This window comes from Cervus elaphus, chromosome X (assembly GCF_910594005.1).
Source record: "Cervus elaphus chromosome X, mCerEla1.1, whole genome shotgun sequence".
Lineage (NCBI taxonomy): Eukaryota > Metazoa > Chordata > Mammalia > Artiodactyla > Cervidae > Cervus > Cervus elaphus.
This window is the reverse complement of record NC_057848.1, coordinates 107,012,911-107,028,982: the sequence shown is the minus strand read 5'-3', so window position 1 is coordinate 107,028,982 and position 16,072 is coordinate 107,012,911. Positions and strand designations below refer to the sequence as shown.

Here is a 16,072-nt window from a genome sequence, read left to right as displayed (position 1 = left end):
AAGGAATCAATCCAAGAAGAAGACATAACAATTGTAAATATATATGCACCCAATGTATGAGCACCTCAATATGTAGGGCAAATGCTAACAGCCATAAAAGGGGAAATTGACAGTAACACAACAATAGCAGGGGATGTTAATATCCCACTTACACCAAAAGACAGATCATTCAGACTGAAAATTAATAAGGAAACACAAGCATTAAATGAAATACTAGAATAGTAGACTTAACTGACATTTATAGGACATTCCATCTGAAAGCAGCAGAATGTACTTTCTTCTCAAGTGCATATGGAACATTCTCCAGGAAAGATCATATCTTGGTCCCAAGTCAAACCTCAGTAAATTTAAGAAAACTGAAATCACATTAAGCATCTTTTCTAACCACAATGACCCAATATGACATTATAAATCAATTTCAGGGAAAAAATTGTAAAAAACATAAAGACATGGAGGTTAAACAATATGCTACTAAATAACCACTGAAGAAATGAAGAAATCATTTTTCAGAAGATCAGAAGATCTTCAGAAGATCACTGAAGAAATCAAAGTGAAAAGTCAAAAATACTAGAAACAAATGACAACCAAAACATGATGACCCAAACCGTGTGCGATGCAGCAAAAAACAGTCCTAAGAGGGAGTTTATAGCAATACAATTCCACCTTACAAAACAAGAAAAAATCAAATAAACAACCTGACCCTACACCTAAGGCAACTAGAGAAAGAAGAACAAACAAAAACCAAAGTTAGTAGAAGGAAAGAAATTATGACTATCAGAGCAAAACCGAATGAAATACAAATGAAAACTAACAATAGGAAACATCAATAAACTAAAAGCTGGTTCTTTGAGAAGATATACAAAATATAGCAGGAGAAAAGGGAGAGGGCTCAGATCAATAAAATTAAAAAGGAAAAAGGAGAAGTTACAATAGACAACACGGAAATACAAAGGGTCATAAGAGACTACTATGAGCAACTATATGCCAATAAAATGGACAGCCTGGAAGAAATGGACAAATTCTGAGAAAAGTATAAACTTTCAGGACTGAACCAGGAAGAAATACAAAATATGAACAGACCAATCACAAATAATGAAATTGAAATGAGATTAAAAACCTTCCAAGAAACAAAAGTCCAGGACCAGATGGCTTCAAAGGCAAATTCTATCAAGCATTTAGAGAAGAACTAACACCCATTCTTCTCAAACTTTTCCCAAAAATTTCAGACAAAGGAACACTCCAAAGCTCATGCTATGAAGCCAACCATTGCCTTGATACCAAAACCAGACAAAGATACCATAAAAAAGAAAATTATAGGCAAATATCACTGATTAACATAGTTGCAAAAATCCTCAACAAAATACTAGAAAACAGAATCCAACAAAACATTAAAAAAATCATACACCATGATCAAGTGGTATTTATCCCAGGGATGCAAGAATTCTTCAATATAGACAAATCAGTCAATGTTATACACTATATTAACAAACTGAAAAATAAAAACCATATGATCATCACAATAGATGTAAAAAAACTTTTGACAAAATTCAACAACCATTTATAATAAAAACTCTCCAGAAACTGTGCAGAGAGAAAACCTATCTCAACAAAATAAAGCCTATACATAACAAACCCACAGCAAACATCATTCTCAATGGTGAAAAACTGAAAGCATTTCCTCTAAGATCAGGAACAAGACAAAGATGTCCACTCTTAACACTTGTATTCAACATATTTTTGGAAGCCTAGCCATGGCAATAAGAGAACAGAAAAAGAGGAATCCAAAATGAAAAAGAAGTAAAACTGTCACTGCCGATGACATGATACTATACACACAAAATTCTAAAGAGTCCACCAGAAAACTACTAGAGTTTATCAATGAGTTTGGTAAACTTGCAGGATACAAAATACACAGAAATCTCTTGCATTCCCATACACTAACAACAAAAGATTAGAAAGAGAAATTAAGGAAAAAATCCCATTTACCATCACAATGAGCAAAATAAAATACCTAGGAATAAACCTACCTAAGGAGGAAAAAGACCTGTACCCATAAAACTGTAAGATAGTGATGAAAGAAATAAAAGATGACACAAACAGGTGAAGAGCTATACCATGTTCTTGGATTGGAAGAATCAATGTGAAAAAGACTGCACTACCCAAGGCAATCTACAGATTCAATGCAATCCATATCAAATTACAATGGCATTCTTCACAGAATTACAACAAAAAGATTTACAATTTGTATCGAAACACAAAAGATCCTGAGTAGCGAAAGCAATCCTTAGAAAGAAAAACAGTTGGAGGAATCAAGCTCCCTGACTTCAGACTACACTACAAAGCTATAGTCATCAAGACAATATGGTACTGGCACAAAAACAGAAACATAGATCAATGGAGCAGGATAGAACTCCCAGAGAGAAACCCAAGCATGGATGGTAACCTAATGTATGACAAAGGAGGTAAGAATATTCAATCAAGAAAGCCAGTCCTTTCACTAAGTGGTGCTGGGAAAACTAGACAGCTAAATGTAAAAGAATGAAAGCATAACGCTCCTTAAAACCATACACAAAAATAAAATCAAAATGCATTAAAGACTTAAATGTAAGGGTGGATTCTATAAAATCTCTTAAAGCAAAACAGGCAGACTTTAATTGCAGCAAGATCTTTTTTGGCCAACTCCTCGAGTAATGAAAATAAAGACAAAAATAAACAAATGAGAGTTAATTAAAGTTAAAAGCTATTGCATAGTAAAGGAAATCATAATCAAGACAAAAAGGCAACCCTCAGAATGTAAGAAAATATTTGCAAATGAAGCAACCAACAAGGGCTTAATCTCTAAAATATAGAAAGAGCTCATGTAGTCCAATATCAAAATACCAAGTCAGTCAGTCAGTTCAGTCACTCAGTCCTGTCTGACTCTTTGTGACCCCATGAACCACAGCATGCCAGGCCTCCCTGTCCATCACCAATCCCCAGAGTTCACTCAAACCTATGTCCATTGAGTTGGTGATGCCATCCAACCATCTCATCCTCTGTCATGCCCTTCTCCTTCTGCCCTCAATCTTTCCCAGCATCAAGGTCTTTTCCAATGAGTCAGCTCTTCGCATCAGGTGGCCAAAGTATTGGAGTTCAGCTTCAACATCAGTCCATCCAATGAACACCCAGGACTGATCTCCTTTAAGATGGACTGGTTGGATCTCCTTGCAGTCCAAGGGACTCTCAAGAGTCTTCTCCAACACCACAGTTCAAAAGCATCAAGTCTTCAGTGCTCAGCTTTCTTTATAGTCCAACTCTCACATCCATACATGACTACTGGAAAAAAACCATAACCTTGACAAGACGGACCTTTGTTGACAAAGTAATGTCTCTGATTTGCAGGCAAATTTGGCCTTGGAGTACAGAATGAAGAAGGGCAAAGGCTAATAGAGTTCTGCCAAGAGAACGCACTGGTCATAGCAAACACCCTCTTCCAACAACACAAGAGAAGACACATGGACATCATCAGGTGGTTGACACCAAAATCAGACTGATTATATTCACTGCAGCCAAAGATGGGAAAGCTCTATACAGTCAGCAAAAACAAGACCGGGAGCAGACTGTGGCTCAGATCATGAACTCCTCATTGCCAAATTCAAACTAAAATTGAACAAAGTGGAGAAAACCATTAGACCATTCAGGTATGATCTAAATCAATCCCTTATGACTATACAGTGGAAGTGAGAAATAGATTTAATGGACTAGATCTGATAGACAGAGTCCCTGATGAACTATGGATGGAGGTTTGTGACATTGTACAGGAAAAAGGAATCAAGATCATCCCTAAGAAAAAGAAATGCAAAAAAGCAAAATGGCTGTCTGAGGAGGCCTTATAGATAGCTGTGAAAAGAAGAGAAGTGAAAAGAGAAGGAGAAAAGGAAAGATACACTCAATTCAGTGCAGAGTTCCAAAGAATAGCAAGGAGAGATAAGAAAGCCTTCCTCAGTGATCAATGCAAAGAAATAGAGGAAAACAACAGAATGGGAAAGACTAGAGATCTCGTCAAGAAAATTAGAGATACCAAGGGAACATTTCATGCAAAGATGGGCTTGATAAAGGACAAAAATGGTATGGACTCAACAGAAGCAGAAGATATTAAGAAGTGGTGGAAAGAATATATAGAAGAACTGTACAAAAAACATCTTCATGACCCAGATAATCATGATGGTGTGATCACTCACCTAGAGCCAGACATCCTGGAATGTGAAGTCAAGTGGGCCTTAGGAAGCATCACTACAAACAAAGCTAGTGGAGGTGATGGAATTACAGTTGAGCTATTTCAAATCTTGAAAGATGATGTTCTGAAAGTGCTGCACTCAGTATGTCAGCAAATTTGGAAAACTTAGTATTGGCCACAGGACTGGAAAAGGTCAGTTTTCATTCCAATCTCAAAGAAAGGCAATGCCGAAGAATTCTCAAACTACCACACAATTGCACTTTATGCAAGTAAACTAATGCTTAAAATTCTCCAAGCCAGGCTTCAGCAATATGTGAACTGTGAACTTCCAGATGTTCGAGATGGTTTTAGAAAAGGCAGAGGAACCAGAGATCAAATTGCCAACATCCTCTGGATCATCGAAAAAGCAAGAGAGTTCCAGAAAAACATCTATTTCTGCTTTATTGACTATGCCAAAGATTTTGACTGTGTGGATCACAATAAACTGTGGAAAATTCTGAAAGAAATGGGCATACAAGACCACCTGACCTGCCTCTTGAGAAACCTGTATGCAGGTCAGAAAGCAACAGTTAGAACTGGCCATTGAACAACAGACTGGTTCCAAATAGGAAAATGAGTATGTCAAGGCTGTATATTGTCACCCTGCTTATTTCACTTATATGCAGGGTACATCATGAGAAACGCTGGACTGGAGGAAGCACAAGCTGGAATGAAGATTGCCAGGAAAAATAACAATAACCTCAGGTATGCAGATGACACCACCCTTATGGCAGAAAGTGAAGAGGAACTAAAGAGCCTCTTGATGAAAGTGAAAGAGGAGAGTGAAAAAGTTGGCTTAAAGCTCAACATTCAGAAAATTAATATCATGGACTCTGGTCCCATCATTTCATGACAAATAGATGGGCAAATAGTGGAAACAGTGGCTGACTTTATTTTTCTTGGCTCCAAAATCACTGCAGATGATGAGTGCAGCCATGAAATTAAAAGACACTTACTCTTTGGAAGGAACGTTATGACCAACCTAGACAGCATATTGAAAAGCAGAGCCATTATTTTGTCAAGAAAATACCAAACAACCCAATAAAAATGGGCAGAAGACCTAAACAGACATTTTGACATACAGATGGTCAAGAGGCACATGAAAAGATGGTCAACATCACTATTAGAGAAATGCAAATTAAAACTACAATGAAAGACACAGAAATACAGAACAGACTTTTGAACTTTGTGGGAGAATGTGAGGGTGGGATATTTCAAAAGAACAGCATGTATACTATCTATGGTGAAACAGATCACCAGCCCAGGTGGGATGCATGAGACAAGTGCTCGGGCCTGGTACACTGGGAAGACCCAGAGGAATCGGGTGGAGAGGGAGGTGGGAGGGGGGATCGGGATTGGGAATACATGGATATCCATGGCTGATTCATATCAATGTATGACAAAACCCACTGAAATGTTGTGAAGTAATTAGCCTCCAACTAATAAAAAATTTAAAAAAAAAAACAAAACTACAATGAAGTATCACCTCACACAGGTAAGGATGGCCATCATCAAAAAGTCTACAAACAGTAAATGCTGGAGATGATGTGGAGAAAGGGGAACCCTCCCATTTTGTTGGTGTGAATGTAAATTGGTATAGCCACTATGGAGAACAGTCTTGGAGGTTCCTCAAAAAACTAAAAATATAACTATCATATGACTTGGTAATCTCACTCCTGGGCATATACCAGAAGAAAACCAGAATTCAAAATGATACATGCATCCTAATATTCATTACAGCACTGTTTACAATAGCCAGGTTATGAAAGCAATCTACATGTCCATCAACAGATGAATGGATAAAGAAGATATGGTACATATGTATAAAGGAATATTACTCAGCTATAAAAAAAAATCGTGTCATTTCGAGAGATGTAGATGGACCTAGAGACTGTCATACAGAGTCAACTAAGTCAGAAAGAGAAAAAATATATATTAGTGCTTATATATGGAATCTAGAAAAATGGCACAGATGAACTTGTTTGCAAAGCAAAAACAGAAACACAGATATAGAGAACAACCTTATAGATACAAAGAGAGAAAGAGCAGATCGGATGAACTGGGAGATTGGGATTGACATATATACACTACTATGTATAAAATAGGTAGTTAATGAGGATCTAATATACAGCACAGGGAACTCTACTCAGTGCTCTGTAATGACTAAATTGATAAGGAAATCTAAAGAGGGGATATGTGTGTGTGTGTGTGTGTGTGTGTGTGTGTGTGTGTATAACTGATTCACTTTGCTGTACAGCAAAAAGTAACACAACACTGCAAAGCAACTATACTCCAATGAAAATTTTAAAAAAGATTTTAAAAATACATACACCAGCAGTAAACAATCAGGGAAGCAATTTAAGAAAGTTATTTCATTTATAAAAGCATCAAAAAGAAAAAAAAATACTTAGGAATAAATATAACCAAGAAAGCTCAGGACTTACACAGTGAAAATTTCAAAATATTGCTGAAAGTAACTGAAGGCCTCAATAAATGAAAAGATATCCCACATGATGGATCAGAAAATTTGATTTTAAGATGGCACTCTTCTCAAAACAATATACAGATTCAGTATGATCATTATCAAAATTCCAATGGCCATTTTGCAGTGGTGGAAAAGTTGATACTACAACTCACATGGAATTCCAAGAGACCCTAACCAAAACAGTCTTAGAAAAATAAAGATAAAGAACATTACAGCATACTAACACATATATATGGAATTTAGAAAGATGGTAACGATAACCCTATATGCAAAACAGAAAAAGAGACACAGAAATACAGAACAGACTTTTGAACTCTGTGGGAGAAGGTGAGGGTGGGATGTTTCAAAAGAACAGCATGTATACTATCTATGGTGAAACAGATCACCAGCCCAGGTGGGATGCATGAGACAAGTGCTCGGGCCTGGTACACTGGGAAGACCCAGAGGAATCGGGTGGAGAGGGAGGTGGGAGGGGGGATCGGGATGGGGAATACATGGATATCCATGGCTGATTCATATCAATGTATGACAAAACCCACTGAAATGTTGTGAAGTAATTAGCCTCCAACTAATAAAAAATTTAAAAAAAAAAACAAAACTACAATGAAGTATCACCTTACACAGGTAAGGATGGCCATCATCAAAAAGTCTACAAACAGTAAATGCTGGAGATGATGTGGAGAAAGGGGAACCCTCCCATTTTGTTGGTGTGAATGTAAATTGGTATAGCCACTATGGAGAACAGTCTTGGAGGTTCCTCAAAAAACTAAAAATATAACTATCATATGACTTGGTAATCTCACTCCTGGGCATATACCAGAAGAAAACCAGAATTCAAAATGATACATGCATCCTAATATTCATTACAGCACTGTTTACAATAGCCAGGTTATGAAAGCAATCTACATGTCCATCAACAGATGAATGGATAAAGAAGATATGGTACATATGTATAAAGGAATATTACTCAGCTATAAAAAAAAATCGTGTCATTTCGAGAGATGTAGATGGACCTAGAGACTGTCATACAGAGTCAACTAAGTCAGAAAGAGAAAAAATATATATTAGTGCTTATATATGGAATCTAGAAAAATGGCACAGATGAACTTGTTTGCAAAGCAAAAACAGAAACACAGATATAGAGAACAACCTTATAGATACAAAGAGAGAAAGAGCAGATCGGATGAACTGGGAGATTGGGATTGACATATATACACTACTATGTATAAAATAGGTAGTTAATGAGGATCTAATATACAGCACAGGGAACTCTACTCAGTGCTCTGTAATGACTAAATTGATAAGGAAATCTAAAGAGGGGATATGTGTGTGTGTGTGTGTGTGTGTGTGTGTATAACTGATTCACTTTGCTGTACAGCAAAAAGTAACACAACACTGCAAAGCAACTATACTCCAATGAAAATTTTAAAAAAGATTTTAAAAATACATACACCAGCAGTAAACAATCAGGGAAGCAATTTAAGAAAGTTATTTCATTTATAAAAGCATCAAAAAGAAAAAAAAATACTTAGGAATAAATATAACCAAGAAAGCTCAGGACTTACACAGTGAAAATTTCAAAATATTGCTGAAAGTAACTGAAGGCCTCAATAAATGAAAAGATATCCCACATGATGGATCAGAAAATTTGATTTTAAGACGGCACTCTTCTCAAAACAATATACAGATTCAGTATGATCATTATCAAAATTCCAATGGCCATTTTGCAGTGGTGGAAAAGTTGATACTACAACTCACATGGAATTCCAAGAGACCCTAACCAAAACAGTCTTAGAAAAATAAAGATAAAGAACATTACAGCATACTAACACATATATATGGAATTTAGAAAGATGGTAACGATAACCCTATATGCAAAACAGAAAAAGAGACACAGAAATACAGAACAGACTTTTGAACTCTGTGGGAGAAGGTGAGGGTGGGATGTTTCAAAAGAACAGCATGTATACTATCTATGGTGAAACAGATCACCAGCCCAGGTGGGATGCATGAGACAAGTGCTCGGGCCTGGTACACTGGGAAGACCCAGAGGAATCGGGTGGAGAGGGAGGTGGGAGGGGGGATCGGGATGGGGAATACGTGTAAATCTATGGCTGATTCATATCAATGTATGACAAAACCCACTGAAATGTTGTGAAGTAATTAGCCTCCAACTAATAAAAAAATTAAAAAAAAAAGTACAATAGAAAGATAAAAAAAAAAAAAGAAAAATAAATTTCTTAGAAAGTTACACTTTTCTAAGAATTTGCCCATTTCTTCCAAGTTGTTCATTTTATTGGCATATAATTGCTGATAGTAGTCTTTATGATCCTTTGTATTTCAGTGTTGTCTGTTGTGATCTCTCCATTTTCATTTCTAATTTTGTTGATTTGATTCTTCTCCCTTTGTTTCTTGATGAGTCTGGCTAATGGTTTGTCAATTTTATTTATCTTCTCAAAGAACCAGCTTTTAGCTTTGTTGATTTTTGCTATGGTCTCTTTTGTTGGTTTTAGCATTTATTTCTGCCCTAATTTTTAAGATTTCTTTCCTTCTACTAACCCAGGGGTTCTTCATTTCTTCCTTTTCTAGTTGCTTTAGGTGTAGAGTTAGGTTATTTATTTGACTTTTTTCTTGTTTCTTGAGGTAAGCCTCTATTGCTATGAACCTTCCCCTTCACACTGCTTTTACAATTGTCCCATAGGTTTTGGGTTGTTGTGTTTTCATTTTCATTCATTTCTATGCATATTTTGATTTATTTTTTTATTTCTTCTGTGATTTGTTGGTTATTCAGAAGTGTATTGTTCAGGACACCTTATCTTTGACAAAAGAGGCAAGAATATACAATGGAGAAAAGACAATCTCTTTAACAAGTGGTGCTGGGAAAACTGGTCAACCACTTGTAAAAGAATGAAACTAGAACACTTTCTAACACCATACACAAAATAAACTCAAAATGGATTAAAGATCAAAACATAAGACCAGAAACTATAGAACTCATAGAAGAAAACATAGGCAAAACTCTGACATAAATCACAGCAGGATCCTCTATGACCCACCTCCCAGAGTAATGGAAATAAAAGCAAAAATAAACAAATGGGACCTAATTAAATTTAAAAGCTTTTGCACAATGAAGGAAACTATAAGCAAGGTGAAAGGACAGCCTCCAGAATGGGAGAAACTAATAGCAAACGAAGCAACTGACAGAGAATTATTCTCAAAAATATACAAGCAACTCCTATAGCTCAATTCCAGAAAAATAAACGACCCAATCAAAAAATGGGCCAAAGAACTAAATAGACATTTCTCCAAAGAAGACATACAGATGGCTAACAAACACATGAAAAGATGCTCAACATCACTCATTATCAGAGAAATGCAAGTCAAAACCACAATGTGCCAGAAAGAAAAACACCAGTACAGTATACTAATGCATATATATGGAATTTAGAAAGATGATAATGATAACCCTGTATGTGACACAGCAAAAGAGACACAGATATATAGAACAGTCTTTTGGACTCTGTGAGAGAAGGCGAGTGTGGGATGATTTGAGAAAATAGCACTGAAACATGTATATTATCATATGTGAAACATATCGCCAGTCCATGTTCGATGGATGAGACAAGGTGCACTGGGCTGGTGCACTGTGATGACCCAGAGGGATGGGATGGGGAGGGAGGTGGGAGGGAGGTTCAGGATGGGGAACACATGTACACCCATGGCTGATTCATGTCAATATATGGCAGAATCACTACAATACTGTAAAGTAATGTAAAGTAATTAGCCTCCAATTAAAAGAAATAAATTTTAAAAAAATAAAATGCAAAAAAAAAAGAAAGAAAAATAAATTTGGAGGACTCACACTCTTGACATCAAAATTTAAAACAAAGATATGGTCATCAAAGCAAGTGTGGTACTGGCAGAAGAACAGACAAACAAATCAGTGGGGCAGAATTAAGAGTACAGAAATAAATTCATACCTCTATGGTTAATTGGTTTTTGACAATCATGTCAAGGCTATTCTATGGCATAAGAATAGTCTCTTCTATAAATGATGTTGGGAAAACTTCATAGCCACATGCAAAAGAATGAATCTGTATTCCTCCCTCAATCCATGTATAAAAATTCACTCAAAATGGGCCAAAGATCTAATCATATTTAATAAAAAGTAAAAACTATAAAAATCTTTTATAAGAAAATACAGGGCTAAATCTTTATGGCCTTGCATTTATCAATGGATGCTTAGATATGATACCAAAGAGCAGGCAACAAGTAAAAATATAGGTAAGTTGAACTTTATCAAAATTAAAGATTTTATGCATCAAATGACAGGCTTCCCAGGTAGCTCAGTGGTAAAGAGTCCACCTCCCAATGTAGGAGATGCTGAAGACGCGGGTTTGATCCCTGGGTCGGGAAGATCCCCTGGAGGAGGAAATGGCAACCCACCCCAGTATTCTTGCTGGGACAATGCCATGGACAGAGGAGCCTGGTGGGCTACAGTCCATGAGGTCGCAGAGTCAGATACAACTGAGCAACCAAGCAGATATCAAATTATACTATCAAAGAAGTGAAAAGATAACACACAGAATGGGAGAAAGTATCTGCAAATCATTTATCTGATAAGGGTTGAATATTCAAAATACATAAGGAAATCTTACAATTCAAAAACAAAAAGATAAATAACCCAGTTAAAAATGTGCAAAGAACTTAAATAGATATTTCTTTAAAGAAGATATACAAATGGCCAACAAATGTATGAAAAGATAATCTATTTCACTAGTAATCAGGGATATGTGAATCAAAATCACAATAAGATACTACTTCATAGCTACTCTGATGGCTATAATTTAAAAAGGTAAATAAGTTTTGGTGAGGATGTGGAATGTTACTCAGCCATAAATAAGAATGGATTTGAGTCAGTCCTAGTGAGGTGGATGAAACTAGAGCCTGTTATACAGAGTGAAGTCAGAAAGAGAAAAATAAGTATCATATATTAAAGCATATATATGCAATCTAGAAAAATGGTATTGATGAACCTACTTGCAGGGAAGGAACGGAGACACAGACATAGAGAATGAACTTGTGGACACAGTGGGAGAAGGAGAGAGTGGGAAGAACGGAGAAAGTAGCACTGATATACACACACTATAATGTGTAAAATAGACAGCAAGTAGGAAGTTTCTACATAACACAGGGAGCCCAGCCTGGTGCTCTGTAGTAATCTAGACGGGTAGGATGGGGTAAGGAAGGGAGACTCAAGAGGGAGATGATATATGTATAATTATGGATGATTTGCATTTTTGTACAGCATCACAACCTTATAAAGCAATTTTCCTCCAATTAAAAATTAAATAAAAAAAAATAAAAGACTTATTAAAAGGGGTAGGGGAGATGACAGGATGGATTGGTGGAGCCAGAATTGGAAATAAAAGCTATCTTACCCTCCTAGTTTTTAAATAATGGTATCTGATGCAAAATGTTAAGAAAACACTGTGCAGGCCAAATGAAACACATCTGTAGGCTACATGTGGCCTATGAGTCACAAGTTTAGACCTCTGTATTGGTTGAAAGTAGATGGAGTTAAGTAAGATACTGTGGAGGTTAAAGTATGGACTGAGGAGCTATACTACCTGGGTTGCCATCCAAGCTTGGACATTTACTAGCTCCATGACCTTAGACAAGTTTCACAATGTGTCTGTGCCTCAATTTTCTTATCTTCAAAATGGTTATAATGATAATGTGTGCCTCATAAGGTTGTTATAAGGATTAAGTTTGTGTGTCTGTGTATGTTTGTGTGCATGTAGTCACTTAAAACAGTGCCTAGAATGTAGTAAATGCCCTGCAAATATGTTAAATAAACAAAATAAATAAGCTTCTTTTCAGCTTTTAATATTATATAACTTAATAAGAACTTGTAGAAAGCTAATTATTTACATTAATTTGGTCTTTACATCATTTTGCACATCTGCACAATGGGGATAATAATGATATCTGTTTTGTATGGTTAGTGTTAGTATTAAATAAGTTAATATATTAAAATGTTCATATATCTACAGTACTTAGAACATTGCCTGGCACAGATCAAGCACTATATAAGTGTTAGCCATTATTAATTTTTAAAATAATTGCTTGGCAAAGCTCATGTAGGTCAGTACTGAAAAACTCCAAAATATGTCTGATATATTTACAATATGGCATTGATCCTAGGAGCAACAATAACAGAGCTGAACTTTTAACCCTTCAATCAATCATTCAAAAGAGCAAAGTGGTGAGCTCTGGGAATAGAAAAACTTCCCAGTCATTGTACATCCCCATGCAACTGCATATCAGAATGTGATAAAAAAGAAATACAGCCTAAATTTGTATCTATGAAGGCAACTAATTGAATTTGTAATAACCTTTCTGTATTTTCCTTAGTAAATCTAAGAAATGGACCTGGAAAATTCAAATTCTGATGCACAGAATCTATAAGAAAGTTCTGTATTAGAAAAGATGGCTATCTTCTGTCTCCCTAGTTAATCCCAGTCCACCTGGAGTAGACTATTGCTTTGTCAAACACGTAAGAAACAGAAATTATAAGTGGAGTCAGGTCCTAGGGTTAGAAAAAGCAGGACCTCAACCATAATTTTTAAGAGGAAGAGAATCTGATATAAAGAAATATAGGAGTCTTGGAAGGATTTGAAAGTGAGGGGATGTCCAAAGAGACAAATAGGAGTCCTAATGTGAGGGGACTGGAAATATACTGGGACCTCACATTGAATGAATAGGGAACATTATAGGACACAATTTTAAGAATGTTAGAAGTGGGATTCTATACTGAAGTGACAAGATTAGTGGAACTTCCTTTGAGAAGAGATGGGGATTCTTCAATATGAGAGGCAACGGGAGATCTCACTATGAGAAAAGCAGAGGTTCTTTTGTGAGGAGACAGGATATACTATGGAGACTCCATTGTGAATTGATAACACTATAGGGGACTGGGGGTAATCTAAGTGGGATAGAATCTTGGGATTTGCATGTGTAAATACTGTGAAATTCTGAGTTTGAGAGCATGAGATATACTGTGGAAACCATTTTATAGATTGGAGGGGCTGAAATGCTCCCTGGTATTATAGGACTGGGTACAAGAGGAGACCCTAGATTTATAAAAGTATGGTCTAATGAGAGGGGACAAGAAATGAGCCTCCAATTGTAAGGAGAGGAAATATTAGAAACCCCTGAAGGAAAGTATGGTGTTTCCCTAGTTTGAGAAGACAAGGGACAAGTGCAATCCTAGAGGGAAGTAAGTGAAAATAATAAGAAACCCTAGAGGAAGAGGATGACAAAATGTGGAGCTAACAGTGGAAGAGGACTGCAGGAGGTGGGGAGTATATTTCAGAAAAGATAGCAAGGGGAGATCATCATTAGAAAACTAATGGCCTTTGGAAGGTGTATAGGGGGTATTGTGGGAACCCTTGAAAGTGAAAATGTTAGTTGCTCAGTTGTGTCTGACTTTTTGCAACCCCATGGACTGTAGCCCACCAGGCTCCTCTGTACATAGGATCCTCCAGGCAAATATACTGGAGTGAGTAGCTATTCCCTTCTCTAGGGGATCTTTCCCACCCAGGGATCGAACCCTAGTCTCCTGCATTGCAGGCATATTCTTTACCATCTGAGTCACCAGGGAAGCCCTTGTGGGAGGGTAAACAGGATACCCTAGTGTGAGAAGACAGTGGACAAAGCAGTACCATAATGCGATAAAAAAAAAAAGCAGGGTGACTAGTATGAGGTGTCAGAAATTTATGTGGGGCCACGAATGGGAAGGAGTGAATGCATCTCAAAGCAGGCAGGCAGGAGACTAAGGGGGGCTCCAGTGTGACAAAATCAGGGCTCCCTGTATGAGCAGACAGGATGGGATGTATTGTAGGATTCCCATTCCATTAGAGAAGATGAGAAAATGGGGAATGGAAGGGAAACTAACTGAACTTTTAGTTTAGTCCCACAGGGAAAGAGGAATGGAAGGCACATTACTTTGTGAAAAGGGGAGACTACAGTGGGATAGAACAAGGTGTACCGTGGGGTCCCAAGTGGCAGAAAATGCACTTCAGCTGGCTTGAGAGGATCACTGGAAAAGGAGGAATCCCAGTGTTAGATAAGGGAGAGCTAGCAAGAGAGTACAGGAAATATTTAGGGGTTCTAGTAGGAAGAAATTGGAAAATGTGGGGCTTTTAGTTGGGTGAATTGGCGGGATTCATGGTGTAAGTGGCCAGTTTAAGTATACAGGGTACGTTGTTTACTCAACTCGGTAGGATGACAGCCCCCAGAACCAGAGCACAAGGCACAAGTGGTTGTCCTGTTTGAGAAAAGGGGATCCCAGTGGGGGGAAAGAAAAGGAAATTCTTGTGGGTAGGGCCAGGAAGTAATGTAAGAAACCTGGCTAGGAGACAATAGCGACATGGTGGGACACTCGTGGGAGGGTGCAAGAAATACTATGGGAAGCCATAGGTTGGAGATCAAGAGATCTCCAGGGAGCTTAAGGAAAACCGCAGTGTGAGGGCTAAGAACACAGGGGACACCAGTGTGAAGGGTAGGGCAGACGGTTATGCTGGAGCATAATTTCCCCACCTTAGGTGCCAGCTCGACTTACCCAGGCAGAGTTCAAAGACGTAGGCATAGTAGGACCAGAGCACGACGAGGACGATAACGAGCACTGGCACCCAGGAAAGTACACGGCGGCAGCACCGTAGCCCCCCGGACAGAGCCATCTTCCAGCCCCGCCGCATCTTAGGCTCGAAGATCGACCGAGCAGGCCTGCTGGCGCTGGGTCGGAATTGCTGGGCAGCGGCTGAGAGGCGGGAAGACGCGCTGTGCGGCGCTCCACTGCCTAGCCTGGCGGGAACAGTCTCCCCTAGTCGATACCACCTGTGGGGCTGCAGGCCAGAGTGCACCACACACAATAGGCATGAGTCACGGCGAGGAGGAACAGGCGGTGTTGGAGCGGAAGATGATCCGTCAGGCTGGCGAGGCTGGGCACGCTCAGAGGGAGTGGAGAGTGCAGTCCCTCCTCTTTCCTCCTCTCCCACCCCTTGCCACAGCACTTGATGCAGGGCTAGACCTCTGCAAAACTCTTAAGCAGAAGAAATTTAGGTCCGCCCATCTGCTCTTACTGCACTGCGTCCCCCTCATCTCCGCTCTGATCTCTTTCTGTTTCTTTGTCTCCTCCCTCCCAACGCCACACACACACACACACACACACACAATTGTCTGACACACACGAGCACAAAGACACGCAGTGGTAAAGATACGAACGGTAGCATCTAATGACTTAAAGATCATCCAGCCCCATACTCCCA

The 16,072-nt window shown here is 38.2% G+C and overlaps 1 protein-coding gene across 3 annotated transcripts in view; it reads right to left on the bottom strand.

Moving 5' to 3' along the window:
* Positions 1–15,834, bottom strand: part of ZDHHC15 (zinc finger DHHC-type palmitoyltransferase 15) — a 143,192-nt gene extending 127,358 nt beyond the window's left edge. The window contains exon 1 of one of the 3 annotated variants that reach the window (XM_043897174.1): positions 15,367–15,834. In XM_043897174.1, the coding sequence (XP_043753109.1) occupies positions 15,367–15,502 (136 nt within the window). In that variant the 5' untranslated portion in view covers positions 15,503–15,834. The remainder of the gene's footprint in view (positions 1–15,366) is intronic. The other 2 variants (XM_043897172.1, XM_043897173.1) reach the window with 2 other exon arrangements.
* Positions 15,835–16,072: the final 238 nt, after the last annotated feature.